Here is a 20,220-nt window from a genome sequence, read left to right as displayed (position 1 = left end):
GAGGGGTTCTCCGAGGACTGAGTTGGTCACTTGAACCCAGTTGTCTTCTTTGGCCCTTGCTTTGACTGGGTCTAAGAAGAAGAGAAAAGTGGGAGGCATCGGTCCCATTTCTTTAGGAAACCTCTTGTAGACTGTTTGTCCTGCTGGCTTGTCCATGCCCAGCATCCTGGGGGCTGCTAGACCACCCCCACTGGTGGGCAGGCCTGAGCCATTCACCACAGATTGGTAGAGCAGTCCGGGCTAGCACCCCTGGCCCCTGGGGTCTCCATATTCTGCCATCTCATCCAGGGCTCTGTAAAAGTTACCCAGGGTCCTCATGTCCTTCCTCAGAGCCCAAGTAGTGTGAAGTGACGGGTCTCTCTCTCTCCACTGCCCCTTTCTGGTTTCAAAAAAAAAAAAATGGTGCTTGAGAGGGAAAGGCCGACTCTTCCTGGGACTGAGGAATTGCAGCTGCCGGCCTGGGAAGAGATGGGCGTCTGCATCTCCCATTGGTGGACAAGGCCAGGGATGGAGTGTGGGAGAACGGCGCCTAGCACAAGCCTGGCACACAGGAGGCGCTCAGGAAAGGTTTGCTGAACTGAAGGGCAGCAGCAGAGGCCCGTATGCCAGAGAGCTGAAAGCCATCACTGAAGGCCGGCCCTTCCTTCCGGTCACTCTCCCAGTGCTCTCGTGGCTGGACTGACCGGCCTCCATGCTGCCTCTGGAAGCAGAGTGTGGGAGCCCGGGGAGGGAGAAGGGGAGCGGGCAGCAATGTTAAGGGCTTCCTCATGGGAGGGCATGAGGCTCTACTCCATCATCCTGTGACTTCCATCCCTGCTGAAAGGAGGCTACCAGGCCAAGGCTCCTTAGGGGAGGGTCCTTCCCTGGGATCCAGTTAGAGCAATAACCACTTTTTAAATGCAAAATAAAGACAAATGAAAAGGCACATCCTTGTCTCCTGGTAAATGCCCAAATGTTGCCCTCTTTTCCCGGCAGTTGGCAGCAAGTCAGGCTGTGTGGAGGAGGGAGGCAGCTCTCTCCTCTCCATTTGGCCTGCAGTGCTGGAGGGACCTGCCTGCCAGCCAAGCTGGAGTTGGAAGGGAAATCTCTAGCAGATGGGGGTACACGTGTAGGAAGAGAAAATAGCTGCTCCAGCATCCTCTTCCTAAGGAGCCCCCCAAATCAATCACGGCTGCTGCACTGCAGAGGTATGCAGGCTGGCGCTTGCTTTTTAAAGGGTTTTCCCCTTGGGTGGGGCTGGGTACTCTCCCTGTGGAAGGGAGGAGGGGAAGGGCAGTATTCACAGCATGGAAGATCATTACCATCTAACAGCAGGTGGAAAGGGAGAGGAATGCTGCCATTGGCCAATGAGCAACCCAGTCAACGGGGCACCTTGAGCACTGTGTCCAAAGCTGGGAAGAGCTTGGAGGGAAAAGTCCAGGTGAGAGTGGCCTCGGCTTCTCCATTTTGGAAGGGTCTAAGGGCAAAGGTCAGCGTAAAGGCTGGGTGGGAAAAGCTCAGTAAGTGTGCCCTAGGCCTCCATGCCTGCCCCCGGGCCACAGCCAGCACAGATCTGGTTGGCGGGGCTGCAGGGAGCTCTGTATGTGGGCGACCTGTGCTCATCTTTCCTGGGCCTGCAGCTGCAGTACAGTTTTCAAGGTTATGAGGGGAGGCAAAGGCCTCACACTCCCAACTTAGACAATCTCCACTTCCTGTTCTGCCTCCTTAACCCTCTCCTCCCCCCACCCCCGAGTTCTACACATCAGTGCTTCTCAAAAGCAGTTGCAAAGTAGAACCCTACAGCTACAACTTGGGATGTAGCCTTCTCCCTCACGGATCCGCAGAGATGTCTGGAAGCCAGAGAAGGGGACAGGCAAGTGCCTGGGCACTAGCGCTGGCTTCCAGAGGGAGGAACCCGGGATGAGTCAGACCAGGCTTGTCAGCACCTAACCCCTCAGGCGAGCCACTTCTCTAGGCTTGGATTCCCAAACCAGAGAGGTTCCATCAGAAGAACCCCCTCACCCCCCAACCCCACACACTTCCTGGAACAAGAGTCTGGAGACTTCTGTGTAGGAACAAGAGGGAAACTCCAGGTCTGCAAGGAGGAAGAGAGAGTGTTTCTGCCATGTTCTCCACCTGTGTCAACCTTCGCTTTCAGTACAGGCCTCTCCACCGCTAGGGTCTCCCCTCTCTCAACTGATTGGCTGGAAGTCGGCTCTTTCAGAGAGAGCCTTGTCAGAGAACTTGCCTGTGCCCTGCCCTAGTTGCAAGGAGACATCTCTGCAGAGCATGGAGGCATAGGTCACATGCCAAGTTCGTACAAGAACTTCCTTCGTAGCAGCCAGGAACACCGCTGTGCATCTGTCCCCGACAGAGCAGCACACGCACAGCCCCCACAATGGGGAGGCTAGCTGGCCCACCTGGGGAGGGGACTCCAGTGGGCAGTGCTGTGGGAGAGGACAGGGCCAAAGTGAAAGGCATCCAGGAAGGCAGGCAGGTACTATCTGTCCCACCTTCACTCGGTGGGCATGGTCCTCCTGGTCCCAGTCAGGCTGCCCAGGCCACCAGGGCCAGGCGCTTGATTGGCAGCTAAGATCTTAACGTGTTGAATAAAGCCATTTTCCCTTTCCAGGAGTGGTCACTTTGTACCTCATCCTCAAATACCTGCTGGAAAAGAATGCAGCAATATATCTGTTTAGGGGCCCAGGATCCTGTTTTTTAATTCACCTCTTTTTGGCAATAAGATGGAGGGAGGGAGGGAGGGAGGGTGGGCAGTGCACAAGTAGATTAATGCTGTGTTGATAATAATTTTAAAAAAATTTTAAAAACAAAATTACTGCAATAAACTCACCCTTTCTGTTCAAACCTTTAAAAAGAGAGAAAGAGAAAAGCAGACATTTCTCCTGTAGATGGGAAACCTGAACTGGAAGAGGCCTTTGTATACAAATGCAGTCATTGTCCAGTGGCACAACGTTTTAGGACTATCACTTGGACTCGAAGGCTGTCAGGAAGATTCCCTCCCCCCCATGCTGGAGAGGACTGGCTATTCTGTGATGTGCTCCAGTTGTCGTGGGGAGAACAGGTGTGGGGATTGACCAGGCAGGAGCCTGTTCATGATGGAATCCCTCCACTGACCAGCTGATACTTCCTGTGACCAGTGGAAATTTTCCCCGACAGGTGCTCTGGCATCCGAAGCAAGCACACCCTCGAGTTGCCTTAGGAATCATTCTGTTTTCTCCCAGCAAACCAGGACGACACTGAGAAAAGCAGGGAACTCTGCTTTCTAGTTTTCAGGTGGCTGGTGTTTGCTCCTAAAAAAGCTCTACGCCAGCTCGTTGGAGAATGATCTCAGTGCTCTTTGAGAAGGCTGCTCTCCTTTCCTCTCTACTTTTCCAGACCACAGAGCAAGCAGGGGAAGGAACAGCAGCACTTCAGAGGATCCAGCATGGTCCCCGAGTGTGCTGCTGACGGCAGGAGGCACACACAGCTAGAAAGGAAACAAGCGATTGCAGGACAAAGGATCATCTGCGCCCGACAGGAACAAAATGGACGTGGATGGGCCAAGAGTGCGCCAGCCAGACAAAGGCACACAGCTGAGTGCTTAGCAAGTGTATACTGAGCCTTTCGTCCAGACCGTAGAGCACATATTCTAAGCCCAACTTACAGTACACAGGACAGCGAGCCTGCCCAGACACTTTGCACTTACCGTCTCAGCATGAGGGGCTAACAGAGGCGACAAGCTACTATTGCTTTCCCTTTCATCCTGGCTCCCGGGAGTAATTCTAAGAACCTAGGCTCACCTGCAGGATCTAAGGAATGCGTTTCCACATCCACTCACTCCCCGACCTTCACCCCTGCTCCTAGCAGTCAAGGAAACTGAGTAAGAATAATCAGTGGTGTACTACCGATTCTGGTTTCTCACATGGCCTTCAAATGGAGCATGCCCCAAGATGGCCTGGCTTCCTCAGGGCCAGCTCTGGAGAGGCAGGATGTCAGCTCCCCACCATGCAGCCACTGGCAGGAATGCAAGGCAGCGGCTGCCTATCTGCGTCAAGCCACCTGCCCCCCTGCAGAAAACACGGGTGATATTCAGGCTCCTGACACAGACCCCAATCAATTTCAGCATGTGTGTGGACTGCTGACACGCCTTGCCTAACACTGTAATTTACCCTCAAAATAATAGGGAGCAAGCACCCTCACCTCCCTGGTCCCATGTTCTAACTGCTGCCACCCCCCCATACCCGTCCAATCTACCTCCGCAAAGGTGGAAGGCAGTGCCTTCCTTCAGAGCCCGCAACAGACGGCCACAGCACATATGTCACTGACAAGAACTTTTTATTTCAGTTTAATGACATTAAACACAACTGCTACAAGGAAAAGAAAAAAAAAACATGATAAAGAGAGGCACCAAACTTGAGTTTCATAATCGATCTGACAACACTCAAGTTAACCAGGGCCTTTGTCAGGTTATTTCAGACTCCGTACTTAAAGGTAAGCAACGGCAGGCAGCACATCTTCAATCTGCTTTGTCAAGACCCCAGTGGCGTGAGTGTCGGTTGTCAAGGATGAAGAGAGCTAGGCAGTTAAATGCATATAATTCTTCTTCAAAACAGGCAAACAAACAATACAGCAAGCATTCCACCAGAATGCTGGCCTTAGAAATCAACACCAAACCTAAGAGAGACACAACTTTGAAAAGAGACAAAAGCCTCAGCGTCCACCCACTTCACCTGTAATGCGAACATGCCAGATACAGAGTTCCCTTTGGCTTTGGTTTATCTTCGTAGAGAATACCATGTTAACCACTAGAGAACTGTCCGCTCCTCCTCCGGTCGAACAGATTCAATTAAGCTGCTAACGCTTTGGAAAAACAGAGTTATCTGGGCAGAGGGAATGTGACTGTCACGTTTTCACTCATTTGATCGGCACAGGCAATGCTCCCTTACACATCCGGTCTTACCCATCCTCTACCAGGAGGGCGTGGTCCAATAGACCATGAGACTACTGCAATGGTGGCTAGTCCAAATACATTTCATTCTAACTATGCTGTGGTTCTAAAGACGGGGTTTGGATTGTCTCATTCCATCAAACTCATTCAGGGCAGAGTGACGTACATGCCAACTGAAAGACTAGATTTTAGACACCATGCCACTTAAAAGTTGTCCTGAGGTGGATCCCAAGAAATCCCTGGTTCCTGGGTCCCTTTCCTGCCTGTGGCAGGGATTATCGACACTGAACTTTCGAGTGCTCAATGCGCTGACCTCTGTACAGAGTGAAGACACCTGTGCCGACTTGAAAGCAAAGCTTGTACCCCTAACCAATACCCCAAACAGGGGCCAATCGCAAGTCAGCACGTGTTCTCAGGAAGATTTGAAGTAGAAACTTATCACCTTGAATCCACTAGACAGGAATCTGTCCACAATGACCACTTCGTGGACAGATCAAGCACTTAAGTCACCGTGACTAGGCCCTTCCTGACTGGGCTCCGGCAGCCTCACTGGTATGGTCAGCCATTGCATCAACGGGGGATGCTACTCATCTCTTATTTCACAGACTGATCCTGCTTCACCAGCTATGCTGCGTGATTCCTCTTGTAAGGAGACCTTAGAAGGAAAAAAAAGGACTAGGTTTTGACTCTTGCCTTTGAATGGAACTTTTCCTTTGCAACTTGGTCCCAGATGCCAAACCCAACGTCCAAGGGAAAGACTCCGTGACTGGACAAAGATAGCAGATGCTGCATAGGACATTTATCCAAATTTTATTGGTGCCCTGATGGACCAAGCTTTCCCCAAGTCGGATAGAATGTTGAAGATGGGTTACTTACAGACCAAGAGAGAGATAGTGAGACAACAAAAACAGACAAGCAGCAGCTAATCCAATACCAGGTGTGTTACAGCAACTGTACAACTTTCACAGAGTGCACAACCACAGCAGGAACACCAGACTGCAAACTTCCCAAGGGAAGCCTAGAGCTATCTGTAACCAGAGACCAGCCAGTGCTTAAGACACCCTAAGATGGCCTTACAAAGCAACTTTGGCTAGAATCTTAAGATCAGACCACGCTTTTGTGCAGAGGTTTAGTCACAGCTATATTAGACTCACTTCAGCAGGTAATGTGAAACGGCATCAAGGACTTGACCAAATGAGGAAATTATAAGGGTCCATGGTTCTAAAGGCATCTCTTTGCTAACTAAGACTAGAGAGTGCCTCTCTGACCTCTCTCACATTTGAAGCTGCAGTTCAGCAGAGCACACTGGAGGTTCACTGACAGTTCCTGGCACTCACTGCTGGCCTCTCCCCAAGTCAAGACTCTGCAGGGCAGTGCCTCAGTAAAGAGAGCAAGGAAGGTGGCATTCTGTGTCTCCCAGGACACAGGGAAGGTGGTCACTAGAGGAGAGGTCCTTTAAGATGGGCAAAAGAGACCAGCTGAAGCACAAGACCACAAAAGAGGCATTTAATGAGGGTTAGTCAACTGGTCTGTAGGAGGTACAAGATTTGTAAACACTACTGTGCAAAAGAAGCTTACTGAAGAATGAACCGAGTCATAAAAGAGAGGAAGCAGGAGGGACAGGAGAGGAAAGGGATTACCCATCTAATCTGTCCTTTCAACAAGCTTTTTTGTCCTGCTCCAATCTACTTCAAATGCCCGTGATTGCCAACTTAAAATACTGACTTGTCAGTTCCTAAACCATCAGCAATAGCAATAATCACCACTGGCTTGTGGCCTAATAACAAATCTCTTCCTTTCCGGAGATGGAATGATGCTTTCCTTTGGGGCACCAGAAGAAGCCACCACCTTCGAACAGAGGTGAGTGTGCTTACTGGAGCCTGAATGTTTTGACTTAATGCTGGTTTTTAGGAGGTGGTCACCTTCAATGTAAATAAAAAAACAAAAATGGTAACAATTTAATACTGCTATAAAGAACATAAAAACAGGAAGGCTCTCATAAAAATAAAATAAAAAAATTCAAGTAAAGCAATCATGCCCCAAAGGTAAAAAATTCTTTAAATAAGAATCTCCTGAAAAATAAGAATCTCCTGAAAAATAACATTCAAAAATCTATAAAGCATAAAACAGCAAAAGACCACGAGACGCTGCTCTGGGTAGTGACCTTCACTGTTGATGGGATGTGACAAGTGGACCGTATGGGAAACCTGTGAGATGCTGGAACCGATGTTGGTTTCCTTTGTTTCTGTTCACCCACTGAGTCAGACTGTATCGTTGTGATTTCTGTCGGAACTGGGCGTAGTTTCTATCAGGAGAGAGGAAGAATAAAATCAGGAAAGTTAAGGGTTCCAGATGGAATGGTGGCCAGCATCCAGAAAAGGCCAGCACATCTATTTTAAGGCTGTATTTTTTGAAATCCACTATTAATTTTATATTTCAATATTCACCATCTTAGAAGTTTTATACCATTTTATTTCTGTGAAAATCACATTACAAGTACTATGTTTCCTTCCAACACACAGAGGCACTTAATTCCCATAGAGGGGTCATGGTGATGTCCAAGTAAGACCCCCCCCCTTGCCAATACTGAGCACAGGGTCTAGCTTGCACCTTCAACAAGACCTCGTGGTCAGACACAGTTCAAGGTTGCTTAGGACACTGCAGTTAAAATTAGAATGAACTCCCAGAGAAGATAAGTCATCATGTGTCACACTGAATGTTTAGAAATAGAACAATTAAGAAGCACAGGCTGAAAGAAAAGTTTCTCATAAACTTTAGTCACGGGCTAGGCTGGGCTGAGCTGGGGGGTCTGAGCAGGACCCTCTGAGATCATTTAATGCCATTCTCAATTCTAGCTGTTCCTGAGAAGCTTTTAAAAGATAGGGATTCTTGGCCCCTTTCCTTCCCCTCAGACTTCCCCATGAGTTCAAATCCCTAGGCACAGGGCATTTTGGGAAATCTCCAGCTCATAAGAAACAGGCAGGGTTGAAAACAACAACACACAAAGGCAAACAAGCGGCCATCTAGCTCACAAGCAACAAAGTTCATATGGAAGAAGCACACCAGCCTGTATGATGAAGAAGTATCAAAGGGATCAGTTATCAGGCATCAAAGAACAAAAAATCGTATCATTGTGTGCTCACCTCCCTGATACGTTCGCTGAAGACAAATGGGTGAATAAGTAAATGTGGCAAAGAAAGCTTATGGTGCCCAGCTATCAAAATATATAGCGTCTGGGGTTTAAAGGCCTGAAGGTAAACAAGTGGCCATCTAGCTCAGAAGCAACAAAGCCCACAAAGAAGCACACCAGTCCATGTGATCACAAGGTGTTGATGAGATCAGGTATCAGGCATAAAAGACAAAAAATCATATCATTGTGAATGAGGGGGAGTGTGGAGCGGAGACCCAAAGCCCATCTGTGAGTAAGTGGACATCCCCTTACAGAAGGGTCGCGGGGAAGAGACGAGCCAATCAGGGTGCAGGGTAGCACTGATGAAACATACAACTTTCCTCTAGTTCTTAAATGCTTCCTCCCCACCCACTATCATGATCACAATTCTACCTTACAAATATGGTGAGACTAGAGGATGTACACTGGTACAGATAGGAACTGCAAACACAGGGAATCCAGGGCAGATGATCCCTTCAGGACCAGTGGTGAGAGTGATGATACTGGGAGGGTGGAAGGAGGGTGGGTTGGAAAGGGGGAACCGATTACAAGGATCTACATATAACCTCCTCCCTGGGGATGGACAACAGAAAAGTAGGTGAAGGGAAACGTTGGACTTTGCAAAATATGACAATAATAACTTATAAATTATCAAGGGTTCATGAGGGAGTGGGGAGTGGGAAGGGAGGGAAAAAAATGAGGAGCTGATGCCAGGGGCTTAAGTGGAGAGCAAATATTTTCAGAATGATGAGGGCAATGAATGTATAAATGTGCTTGACACAATTGATGTATGTATGGATTGGGGTAAGAGTTGTATGAGGCCCTAATAAAATGATTTTTAAAAAAAGTAACAACAGAACTGGTCACTGACCTAGCCCATTGTGCAAGTACTTGCTGAAGTCTTCACACACCTCATCTCATTTAATGTTACTGACAATTCAGAGGGCAAGGGCATGCATTAAGTCCTCGTGTAGGTAAGGAAAAGGGGACTCAGGTTAAATAATATCTAACTTTCGGCAATGTCTTTACCCTGGGGATTTGTTTCCTTATCTGTACAGGACTTAATGAGGTTAAGAAGAATTCAGCAAGTACTTGTAAATAGGGCTAGGAGTCCTGGTAACAGAGGTAAGGAGACTAGGTTGGGCTGCTAACTGCAAGCTGTCAGCAGTTCACATCTACCAGGCACTCCTTGGGAGAAAGATGAAGTTGTCTGCTCCTGTTAAGATGTACAGTCTTGTAAATCCTATATGAGGTTAGTATGAGTAAAAATCAACTAGATGCTTGTAAGGTCTTACATTAAATTAGTAAAAGGGCTTGGACTTGAGTTGACACTTCATTCCAAAATTTACTTAATAACTGTATGTGGCACTACCGTACTCAGAACTGCTGTCATTTTGGCACCCCTAGAGAACACACTGCGTGTTATGACCCTGAGGGGAAGCCCATCTGATATGGTGGAAAACAGTCAGGAAGCCACTCTGACTGGAGCAGAATGAGCAAGGGGTAAAGGGAAAGAGAATCAAGATGAGGGAGGTGAGCTACCATGTCACGCAGGCCCTGGCCAGGGACTATATCAACGAGAAGATGGGTGACGGAAAGCAGTTCAATACTTTGGGCAGAAGGATCACAGACTCTGACTCAGGCTTTCAAAGAATCTCTTTTGCTGCTGAGTTGTGAATAGAAGCAGGAAGACTACTTAAATGAGTATTAGAATCCAGATTTCCTGAATGTAGTCCAGTTTGTATTCCATTATACTATATTGCTTCTCTTTTCACTCTGAAATCAAACAACAGCTGTAACCCTGAATCCCCACCTCCCTCCTTTCCCTCCTCCCTTCAACCGTTTACTCACCGCTCGGTAAGGTCTGAAGGATGCTTCCAGTTTGGGGTTGGCTTCTGATGTACTTGGTCCATCAAGGCACGTAGCTCCCCCAAGGCACCTGTGAGACAGAAGGACTAGGGCAGTGGTCCTCAACCTTCCTAATACCATGACCCTTTCAGACCGTTCCTCATGTGGTGGTGACCCCCAACCATAACATTATTTTTGTTGCTACTTCATCACTGCAATTTTGCTACTGTTGTGAATCAGTAGACCCCTGTGAAAGGGTCGTTTGACCTCCAAAGAGGTCATGACCCACAGGTTGTGAACTGCTGGACTCGGTGGTAAGGAATAGCTCAGCCAACTTACCATGTGCTTTCAGGGACTGAGAAAATCAGCACTGGGCTCAGTACTTTCTACTTAGGATTATCACAAGCAATCAACGCAAGAACTACCAACCAGAGAGGGGAGCTTGTTCAGGGATGATGATAAAGACAGCCAATATTCACTCATTCCACATTTATTAGAGTGTCTTTACTGGTTGTGCTTCTCCTCAATGTAGTTTATACATTGAGGCTAGTGGATTGCAAGACTGAGGCATGGTGATGGAACAAACAGAGGCTACTAGGCAAGCACAGAGATTGGCAGGGTGGGGCTGATGGAAGGACCCCCCCCCCAGGGGAAGAAACCTATATGCAAGCAGCTAAAAGTCAGTGAGAGGGAAGGGTGTCTAAACAAATAAATATTTAATACAAAGGCCCAGAGACATAAGATGGCATAATACCTTCAAGAAATCAGAGAAGCTCAGAAAGAGGAAGTGGGGCTCTTAGCAAGCAAGAAACCTGGCTCTAGGTGATTGCTTACTCCAATACCCAGGAGCCTGCAAAGCACCACACACTTTACCAGCTATCCCTGTGTATGGAGAAAGGTACTAAATAACATTTAGAGATGGGAAATTGTGGCTCAGGGAGGTATGCTTGCCTTAGTAAATGCTTATTAAGCCAGATTCAATTAGCTTCTGTTTGACTTTATGCTGCCACTGTGTGCTAAGGCTAATTTTGTAGTTAAGGGCTGAGACAGGCTACACCCCTTCTCAGAATCGGAAATAAACAATTCTTTGGGAAAGAAATTCCCTATTTTAAAATTTAACATGTATTATGATCAGCTGGAGGCAGTATAAAACAGACTGCTGGGTCCTGATAATTTGCATTTTCAACCAATTTCTAAGTGAGACTGGAACCACACTTTGAAAACCACTGCCCTAGACAGTGGCGCCCCCTGCCAGCTAGTTCACATGCTTCTCATTAACCCCTCCGAAACACCAAGGGCAACTGAACTAGGCTAGAGACCATCTTATCATGTTCCCATAAAAGATCTTTACTTCAACTTTTAAGTCTAATTTATTTGAAGCCGCAAGAAGCTAAACTGGGCAGATAGTTAAAATTCCAACCACTAAACTAGCTCTGTGACCCTGAACATGTCATTTCAATTGTTTCAATTTACTCATCTAGGTGAGTAAATTGAACAATATTTAAACATATTTAGCGTAAAATTCCGTTTTAGTGCCTAATTAGCACACAAATAAAAGCACAAAAACACCACATTGCTGGTAAGGAGTAGCTGTTGTCAGTACTACAGAACCCTGGTAGCGCTGTGGGTTAAGTATCAGGCAGCTAATCACAGCAAACGCCATATAGGGAAGCTCTGCTCGGCAACACCTGGAGTCAGCAGGAGTCTGACTAGCACTGGGTTATTTGGTGCTTTGTTTCCTCCTGTTAGCACTTGGAGTGTATTTAAGGAACTTTGTATTGAGGAGCCCAAGTGGCAAAGTGGTTATGCATTCGGCTGCTAATTGCAAGGTCAGCAGTTTAAAACCACCGGCCACTCAGAAATTGACAGGGACAGTTCTACACCGTCCTATAGAGTCATTACGAGGCAACATCAACTTGATGGCAGGGACTTTGTAAATTATTTAAGGAGACCTGGTGGCATGATGGTTAGCTGTTGGGCTGCTGACTGCAAGGTGGGCAGTTCACAGTTAGCACAAGTCCTGCCTCAGGAGAAAGACGAGGCCACAGCCTGCAACTTAACCGCACCAGTCGCTCAGAGGGAGAAAGCCGGGAGAGCCTGCTCCAGTCGAGAGTTACAGCCTTGGAAACCCCACGGCAGTTCCCGAGTCGTCCTGCCCTGTGCTGCAGTCACGACCAGTCACAATTCAAGTTGACTGCAATGGGGTTTTGCTTTTGCTTTCTTAAGCTGTCATAGAATTCTAGCCCCAGGCTTATGTTCAGTTGCAGCCTCACCAAATCTTACAAGAAACACCTTTTGGTGAAAAGATGCACAATGAACATATCATTTCTGGTGGGGGGCTCATGAGGGAGGGAGGGGGGAGCAGGGAGGGAAGGGGAAAAAGGGGGACCTGATGCCAAGGGTTTAAGTGGAGAGCAAATGCTTTGAAAATGATGAGGGCCATGAATGTACAAGGGTGCTTTACACAACTGATGTATGTATGGATTGTGATAAGAGTTGCATGAGCCCATAATAAAACGTTTTAAGAAAACCATCATTTCTGGGGAAAAACATCTATGCACATATATTTACATGTTAAATATTAAGGTAACAGATAGACATTTGGCCTCTACTCAAGTACTCCCTCATGCAAGAACACTTTCTTCTAATAAACCAGCATTCTGCGATGCTCACCTTCCTGACGCAATCACTGAAAATGGGTGCATAAGCAAATGTGGTGAAGAAAGCTGATGGTGCCCAACTATAGAAAGATACAGCGTCTGGGGTCTTAAAGGCTTGAAGATAAACAAGTGGCCTTATCTAGCAGGGAAGCAATAAAGCCCACATGGAAGAAGCACACCATCCTGTGTGATCACGAGGTGTTGATGGGATCAGGTAGCAGGCATCAAAGACCCAGAATAAAAAATCCTATCAATGTGAAAGAGGGGGAGCATGAAGTGGAGACCCAAAGCCCATCTGGAGACAATTGGACACCCCCTTACAGAAGGGTCACAAGGAAGAGATGAGCCAGTCAGGATGCAGTACAGCACCAATGAAACATATAACTTTCCTCTAGTTCTTTAATGCTTCCTTCCCCAATTCCTGACCCAATTCTACCTTTGGATTTGTACCATGTACACTGGTACAGATAGGAGCTCAAGACACAGGGAATCAGGGCAGACAAATCCCTCAGGGCCAATAACAATAGTAGAGATACCAAAAGGGGAAAGGGAAGGAGAAAGGGGGAACCGATCACAATAATCTACATATAACCCCCTCCCAGGGGAATGGACAACAGAAAAGTGGAGGAAGGCAGACAGCAGTCGGTGTAAGACATGAAAAAAAAAGTATAAATTATCAAGGGTTCATGAGGGAGGGAGGGTGGGGGAATGAGGATCTGATACCAAGGGCTCAAGTAGAAAGAAAATGTTTAGAAAATGATGGCAACATATGTACAAATGTGCTTGACACAATGGATGGATGTATGGATTGTGATAAGAATGGTAGGAGCCCTCAATAAAATGATTTAAAAAACAACACCACCACTCCCATATCATTTCAACAATCCTTCAGTGTTGGGCTGCATTCTTAAAGTTGAACCAACTTTCTCTACAACCTTTCCAAATGATTTCACTATTATAACAAAAACCCACTGCTCAAGAGTTAAATATTTCACTAGGGCCACAGTTTCAAGAGTATCATGGTCCATAGCTCCAGAAAATATACAAACCATCCTTTACTTCTCAGAAAAAACTGTTTACTCGATAGATCAATTCATCCATAAAATATGGATGTTTTACAGTACTCAGCAGAAATTTTCTAAGTTAATACTTTTAATGAAAAAAATTAATAGATTCATTACATAAAAATTCAGTTTTTGTGTGATTGAAAAAAGGTATAACTAGATAAAAACAACAACATGAAAGATATATTTGAAACATATCTGGGCAAATCTTTAATGTCTTTATTCCACAAAGGTAGAATAAAATAAAAAGGTCAAAGAAGTGAACAGCCTAATCATGAAAGTAATACAAATAGCCAGTAAACAATGAAAAGATGCTCAATCTCACTAACACAGAAAGAAATCATATTAAGCTAACTCCTTGTGAAGGGAATATAAATCAGAAATGAATAGTCTCTAAGTAGGAAAAGTAGCTTCTGATTAGAAAATTCCATGATTCCTAGATTTGTTAAGGTAAGATCAAAAGTCTTAATTAGAATGGTCTTTTCCTATACCCTACTTTCAGGTTATGTGCTAGGTTGGTGATTCAAATCCACGAGCCATCCTTTGGGAGAAAGGTGTGACAGATGGCTACCATATAGATCTACAGCCTTAGACACCCTATGGCCCAATTCTACTTTGTCCTATGAGGTTTCAGTGAATCCATTCAATGACAGTGAATTACACTCTATTATTCATACCCCAAGTACCTTGTTCCCACCAGCCTTTGAAAAAGGATTTTTTTTTTGGGGGGGGGGTTACTTTGTAAATGTTTCAGGATATATCTTCCTGCCAAAGCATCATCAAAAGAAAGCTAGTGTCCAATCTCAAATGGCACTATCAGACTATCTGTAAATTATATCTTTTAGTTCACGTATCTCCTACCACCTGGATTCTACAAAACTGCTCTGACAATTGCAACTAGAGATAAACAAACCCGGGGAAAAGACTGGCAAGTTAGGTCCAATGAGGCTTCAAATGGCCAACTCTTAGGGGACATAAATCAGTAGCACCAACAGCAAGCACATATGTGCTGCACACATGACTTATTTCCTCTTTACAACAGTCCTATGAGGTGCCATCGGATTGGCTCTGACTCATAGCAACTCTGCACAACAGAACAAACACTGCCAGCTCCTGAATCATCCTTACAATTGTGGTTATCCTTGTGCCCATTTTGCAGTCACTGTATCAATCCATCTCATTCGAAGGTCTCCCCTCTCCCCCCAAGCCCCCCTTTTTTTCTTTTGCTGATCCACTACTTTACCAAGTATGATGCCCTTTTCCAGGGACTGGTCTCTCCTAAGGAGCCCTGGTGGCGTAGTAGTTACGTATTGGGATGTAATCTGAAAGACCAGCAGTTTGAAACCACCAGCAGTTCCTTGAAGAAAGACAAGGCTTTCTACTCCCATGAACAGTTATGGTCTTAGAAACTCACAAGAACAGTTCTATCCTGTCCTATAGGGTCACTAGGCGTCAGTACTGACTCAATGGCAGTGAGCTTGGTTTGGTCTGGTCTCACCTAATAACACACCCAAAGCATGTGAGACAAAGTGGCACCATCCGCACTCCTCTGAAGTAGTTACAATAGAATTTCATTCTAGGACTGAGTTTCTAGAAAACCTTTCCCAAGACCAACAGTTCATAGATGGGATTCTACAGCAGGCATCCACACTACAACATGTGTCTTGTAAACCTAGCAGTACTGGCAAGCACGTTGTGATTATTAGGTGTTGCCAAGTCTATTTCGACTCAGAACTCCACAAGACAAGACCAGAACTGCATCGTCGGGTTTCTAGATTGTACTCTACAGCTTGAAGAGTCACAATGGCACAGTGCCTAAGTGCTGGGCTGTCAACCAAAGGGTTTGAACCCACAGCCACTCTGGGAGAACTCTGTGCAAGAAAGATGTTGCAGAAAACCTATTGGCAGTTCTGCTTTGTTCTATAGGAATCCTAAGAGTTGGAATGTTTTTGTCCTCACCAGCTGCTGAGCGGGTTCAAGCATCAACCTTCTGGTCAGCTGCCAAGCACTTAACCGTGTATGCCACCAAGGCTCCTTTTTAGGATGCACACACGGGCTTAAATAAGCAGCTGGGAGACTGGACTCAGCTAATGCATCAAGAAATGTGAGTTCTTATACACATTGAGAACTTAATAGTAGACTCAGGTAACCCTTATGCATAAGACTTATTTAATGATCTAACAATAGCAATAGGAACTAACATTTACAAAGCACTAACATTTATGTCAGGCACTTAGCTAATTGTTTTGCATCTATCCTCTCATTTAATCCAACAATCATCTGAAGAAAATATAAGTCTTCATTCTATGCCAGAACAAACAGAGAAAAGCCACTCATCTATTGAGTGAGTGGGAAAGCTGGTATTCAAACCCAGGTAGGTCTACAAATCCAAAACTTTATTTTAACACATAACTCCACCCTCTTCTTCCTTTAATTAGAAGGGCTAACAAGAATGGAAACATTTGAATCTTTTCTTTGTAGTCTCTAACAGATGGGCATTCTTGGCCCAACAATCCAGAGAGCATATTTTAAGTTGTGGCTAGAAGTTGATGAAAGACTGTCCTTTGTCTTATGGCTAAGAATGAAATGAGGAAATTCTAACATTTCAGGAATTAGACTGACAATTAATCTAAGCCTTAAACTCTGAGCACATAGCTGACGGGTTTGGGAGAAATCCAGTTTAGGACCTGTCCTTAATAAATTGAAATTAATTGTAACAAAGGAGACTGGATGACGACAAGTGGCTGCTATACAAATCTGATGAGTTTTATGTTACCATACCTTGTACCGCATGGCCCAATCACTCAAGTGAGGCACATGAGTAACGGACAGAAAAATCTCTCAGCTGCTTAATGAACTAAAAGGTGGCCTAGCACCAACAGATCTTTAAGTGAATCAATCAGATCTTCTTTGGAATGTGAATGTGAGACTCAGTAATGAGAAAGAGAACAGCACACAGGCAGGGGCTGAAGGAGCACAGACGTGGAAGTGCAAAGACAGCAGCAGCAGCAGCACTAGTCAAAGACACGTACAAGATTAGAGGGGACTGCAACCACTAATTGACAAGGAAAGCCTACATACCGAATAAAAGCACCCATTTCTGAGTGGGTCTGTGAGGCCTGCTTCTCTGGCTGGTGCTTTTTTACCATGAGGCCCAGCTACGTTGCTAAGAGCCCAGTTCTCTCTGTAAACCTTAAGCCAATTACTTAGAGGCAATTATCGAAGGCAGGGGAGGAAATGGAGAGTGAAGGAAAGAAAGCTGTCGTGGCCTGGTGTTTGTTTTTTTCAAAAACTAATAAAATGAGAATAAAAAGGGAAAAACAAAGATTATGTGGAAAGTAATGAAAATGTGTCACCTCATTTATACAAATGAATTAGTATAAATCTTGACTGATTTTCCTTTTCAGACCAGGTAAAATGTACAAGAAGGAAACAGGAAGTTGAATATTTCTCATTTTGGTAGTGCTTTATCATGTGGGACCTCAAAGTCACGGCAAATGCAGAATCACAATTTATATATTGCTGTTAACGGTCATCAGTAAAAGTAAAAATGGACAGAACCTAACCATTTTGTGTGAGCTACAAGAAACTAAACAAAAAAATTACAACAACTGCTTTCAGACTGCTTTTCAAATAGCTCAGAGGAAAAGAAACAACTGGTGTGAACCTTGACACTTACAAAATCTGTAATTATTTTGAAATCAGAAGCTTTTCAAAATTAAGGCAAAACAAACACTTTCTAAACGAGAGAGACTTTATCACCAGGTGATTTGCACTATAAGAAATATTAAAGGGAATTTATCAGGAAAAATGAAAAGGCGGAATGGAAACTTGGATCTATACAAAGGCATAGAGCATTGAAAATGGCACGCACAAGCAAATAAGCCCACTTGGAAGAAGCACCAGCCTGTGTGAACATGAGGTATCCATGGAATCAGGCAACAGGTATCAAAAGATCCAAAATAACCACATTGATGCAAAAGAGAGGAGTTACAGTAGAGACCCAAAGCCCATCTGTAGATAACTGGATATCCCCACACACAAGTGGTATAAGGTGTAAGGCAGATTTGGTGAGGGAAAGAAAGAAAGAAAAGGTAGAAAACCATTTCAAAGGTTTATTTCAGAGCTCCTGGGGTAAGATTCAAGGATCCCTAATTTGGGCCAGAGAAGTTGCACTGCCCAGGAGGGAGGGAGGGGACTCCACTACAGAGAAAGGATGGGAGCATCCTGAGCTTCCCGGTGAGGTTCACCAGTCCCCAGCTGTGGGCCTGAGAAGTCGTGCAGTCCTGGAGGGGATGAGAATTTTATTACCCAGGTCTAGGGGAGGGAGTAGCTGGGGAATGTTTCACTGCAACTTTGTTGTCTTCAGATCCAGGGCTAAACAACAATGATCCATGTTATCTGTAACCGTTAGCCTTCTGCACCTGGGCTGGAAGGCCAGAGAAGTGGAGGGGGAGGTCTGGCCTCTCGCAGTGACCTTGAAGTGGTTTCTCCAGCTCCAGGCATCCCTCCACTCGCATGACCCACCAACTCCCGTCTCTGCCTGACAGAAGGATAATTCAATCAAGGTGTAGCATAGCACTGACAAATCACACATCATTCCTCTATCAGTGGTTCTCAACCTTCCTAATGTTGCAACCCTTTAAATACAGTTCTCATGTGGTGGTGACCCCCAACCATAACATTATTTTCATTGCTACTTCATAACTGTAATTTTGCTGCTCTTTCGAACTGGGCGACCCCTGTGAAAGGGTCTTTCGACCTCCAAAGGCAGTTGCAACCCACAGGTTGAGAACAGCTGCAAGTCTAGTTCCTGAATACTTCCTACTTCCTCCCCCCTACCACCCCCCTCCCACTACCATGACCCAGTTCTAACTTACAAATCTGGCTAGACCAGAGAACACATTGGTATAGATAGGAGCTCTGGACACAGGGAATTCAGGAACGATAACCCCCCCTCCCCAAGAATAGAAATCGGAGTAGCAATATCATGAGGGAGAAAAGGGGAACCCATCACAAGATTAGATATATAGTGTGTCATCATTGTGTGTGTGTGTATGTGTGTCCACCCACCGCACACCCACGCAAAGGGAATAAAAGAAAGGTAGGTGAAGGGAGACAAAGGACAGTGTTAAGATACGAAATAACAATATTGATCAAGGATACACGAGGGTGAGGGAGGGAGGGAAAAAAAGAGGAGCTTGTATCAAGGGCTCACGCAGAAAATGTCTTGGAAATGATGATGGCAACATATCTACTTCCAAAAAGTCATCCATTGAAAGTCCTATGACTTCAAAGCTAGCGCCTAAGTGCTGTTGAGTTTCTGGCCTATAAAAGGCTGAATTGGCAAAAGTTAAGTGATATATGTACAACAATCACACACCACATACATAAAGAGTAGCTACTGAAGCTGCTTGAGTACAAGCAATACCTCGTGAGGCTGGTTTGGAGGTTACGGGCTATGGTTTCATGGGACAAGCCAGTTACTAAGCTTCTGTACGCCGGGTGGTGGGGTGCCAACTACAGAGACAACCGCTCTGGAGATTATGCTCTTTTAAGAACGATGTACATGGGATCTAACCGACAGTAGCAACTCAAAAGATTCCATAAAAACCTTAGGCAGCAGTAAGTGGATATTAATGGGGAGGGAAAGGCTCACAAAAGAAAGGCAAGGATGTCTGCACACCCCAATGAGTGTAATCATGGTCACTAAGCTGTACATGTAGAAACGACTGAGTTGAGGGATGCTTTCATGTGTATATTCTCAACAAAGGAAATGAGACTTAGAAGAAAACCTATGGAGCACAGTTCTACTCTGACAGACATGAGCTTACCATGAATTGATTAAAAGATACAGATGGCAAATTATAGAACAATAGTTCCAATTAAAAGACTGAGATTATGATACTGGATAAAAATATAAGGCTCAAGACTATGTTGTCTACAAGATAATCGACTTCAAATACAAAGACATGGGTAAAGCAAAAACAAAAAGGTTTTTTGAAAAATCATGTAGTTAAAAGAAAGCTGGAGGGATTATTAGTATCAAAGTAGACTTTAAGACAAGGAACAATATCAGGAATGAAGACAGACTTTTCGTGATAATAAAGGGATCAATTTATCAAGGGGTTATAATAATTCTAAATTTTTATGCCTCTAGTAGCAGAACTTTCAGATATATGAAGCAAAAACTGATAAATTCATAATTAGATATAACAATATAAACACTCTTAGTGAATCGGTAAAGATGATCAGAATTAACACCAACATTAATCAACAAAACTTGATGGATATTTGTAGAATACTACCCTCAACATCAGAATACTCTCTCTTTAAGTGCATGGGGGTTATTCACCAAGATAACCTACATGCTGAACAACATAGAAAATCTAATGAAAGGCCCAAATCCATCTGCAGAACCCCGACATGGATTAAGCTCCATCAAATTCCCTCACTCCACTGACCAGGGATAGGAACAGTCTTGTCCTTTGACAGTGTATTGGAACGTGGATGTTAAAATTTAACGTCTTGCCATTTGTTTTCCCTTTTGAC

The 20,220-nt window shown here is 45.1% G+C and overlaps 1 protein-coding gene across 2 annotated transcripts in view; it reads right to left on the bottom strand.

Annotated features, from left to right (window-relative positions):
* Nucleotides 1–4,297: 4,297 nt before the first annotated feature.
* S100PBP (S100P binding protein) overlaps nucleotides 4,298–20,220 on the bottom strand; it is a 46,395-nt gene continuing 30,472 nt past the window's right edge. For both annotated transcript variants that reach the window (XM_075553686.1, XM_075553687.1), the window contains exons 5-6: nucleotides 9,948–10,035; nucleotides 4,298–7,232 (exon numbers count right to left, since the gene is read on the bottom strand). In XM_075553686.1, the coding sequence (XP_075409801.1) occupies nucleotides 7,094–7,232; nucleotides 9,948–10,035 (227 nt within the window). In that variant the 3' untranslated portion in view covers nucleotides 4,298–7,093. The remainder of the gene's footprint in view (nucleotides 7,233–9,947; nucleotides 10,036–20,220) is intronic.

The sequence above is a fragment of the Tenrec ecaudatus genome, chromosome 1, assembly GCF_050624435.1.
Source record: "Tenrec ecaudatus isolate mTenEca1 chromosome 1, mTenEca1.hap1, whole genome shotgun sequence".
Lineage (NCBI taxonomy): Eukaryota > Metazoa > Chordata > Mammalia > Afrosoricida > Tenrecidae > Tenrec > Tenrec ecaudatus.
This window is presented reverse-complemented; position numbering and strand designations above follow the sequence as displayed.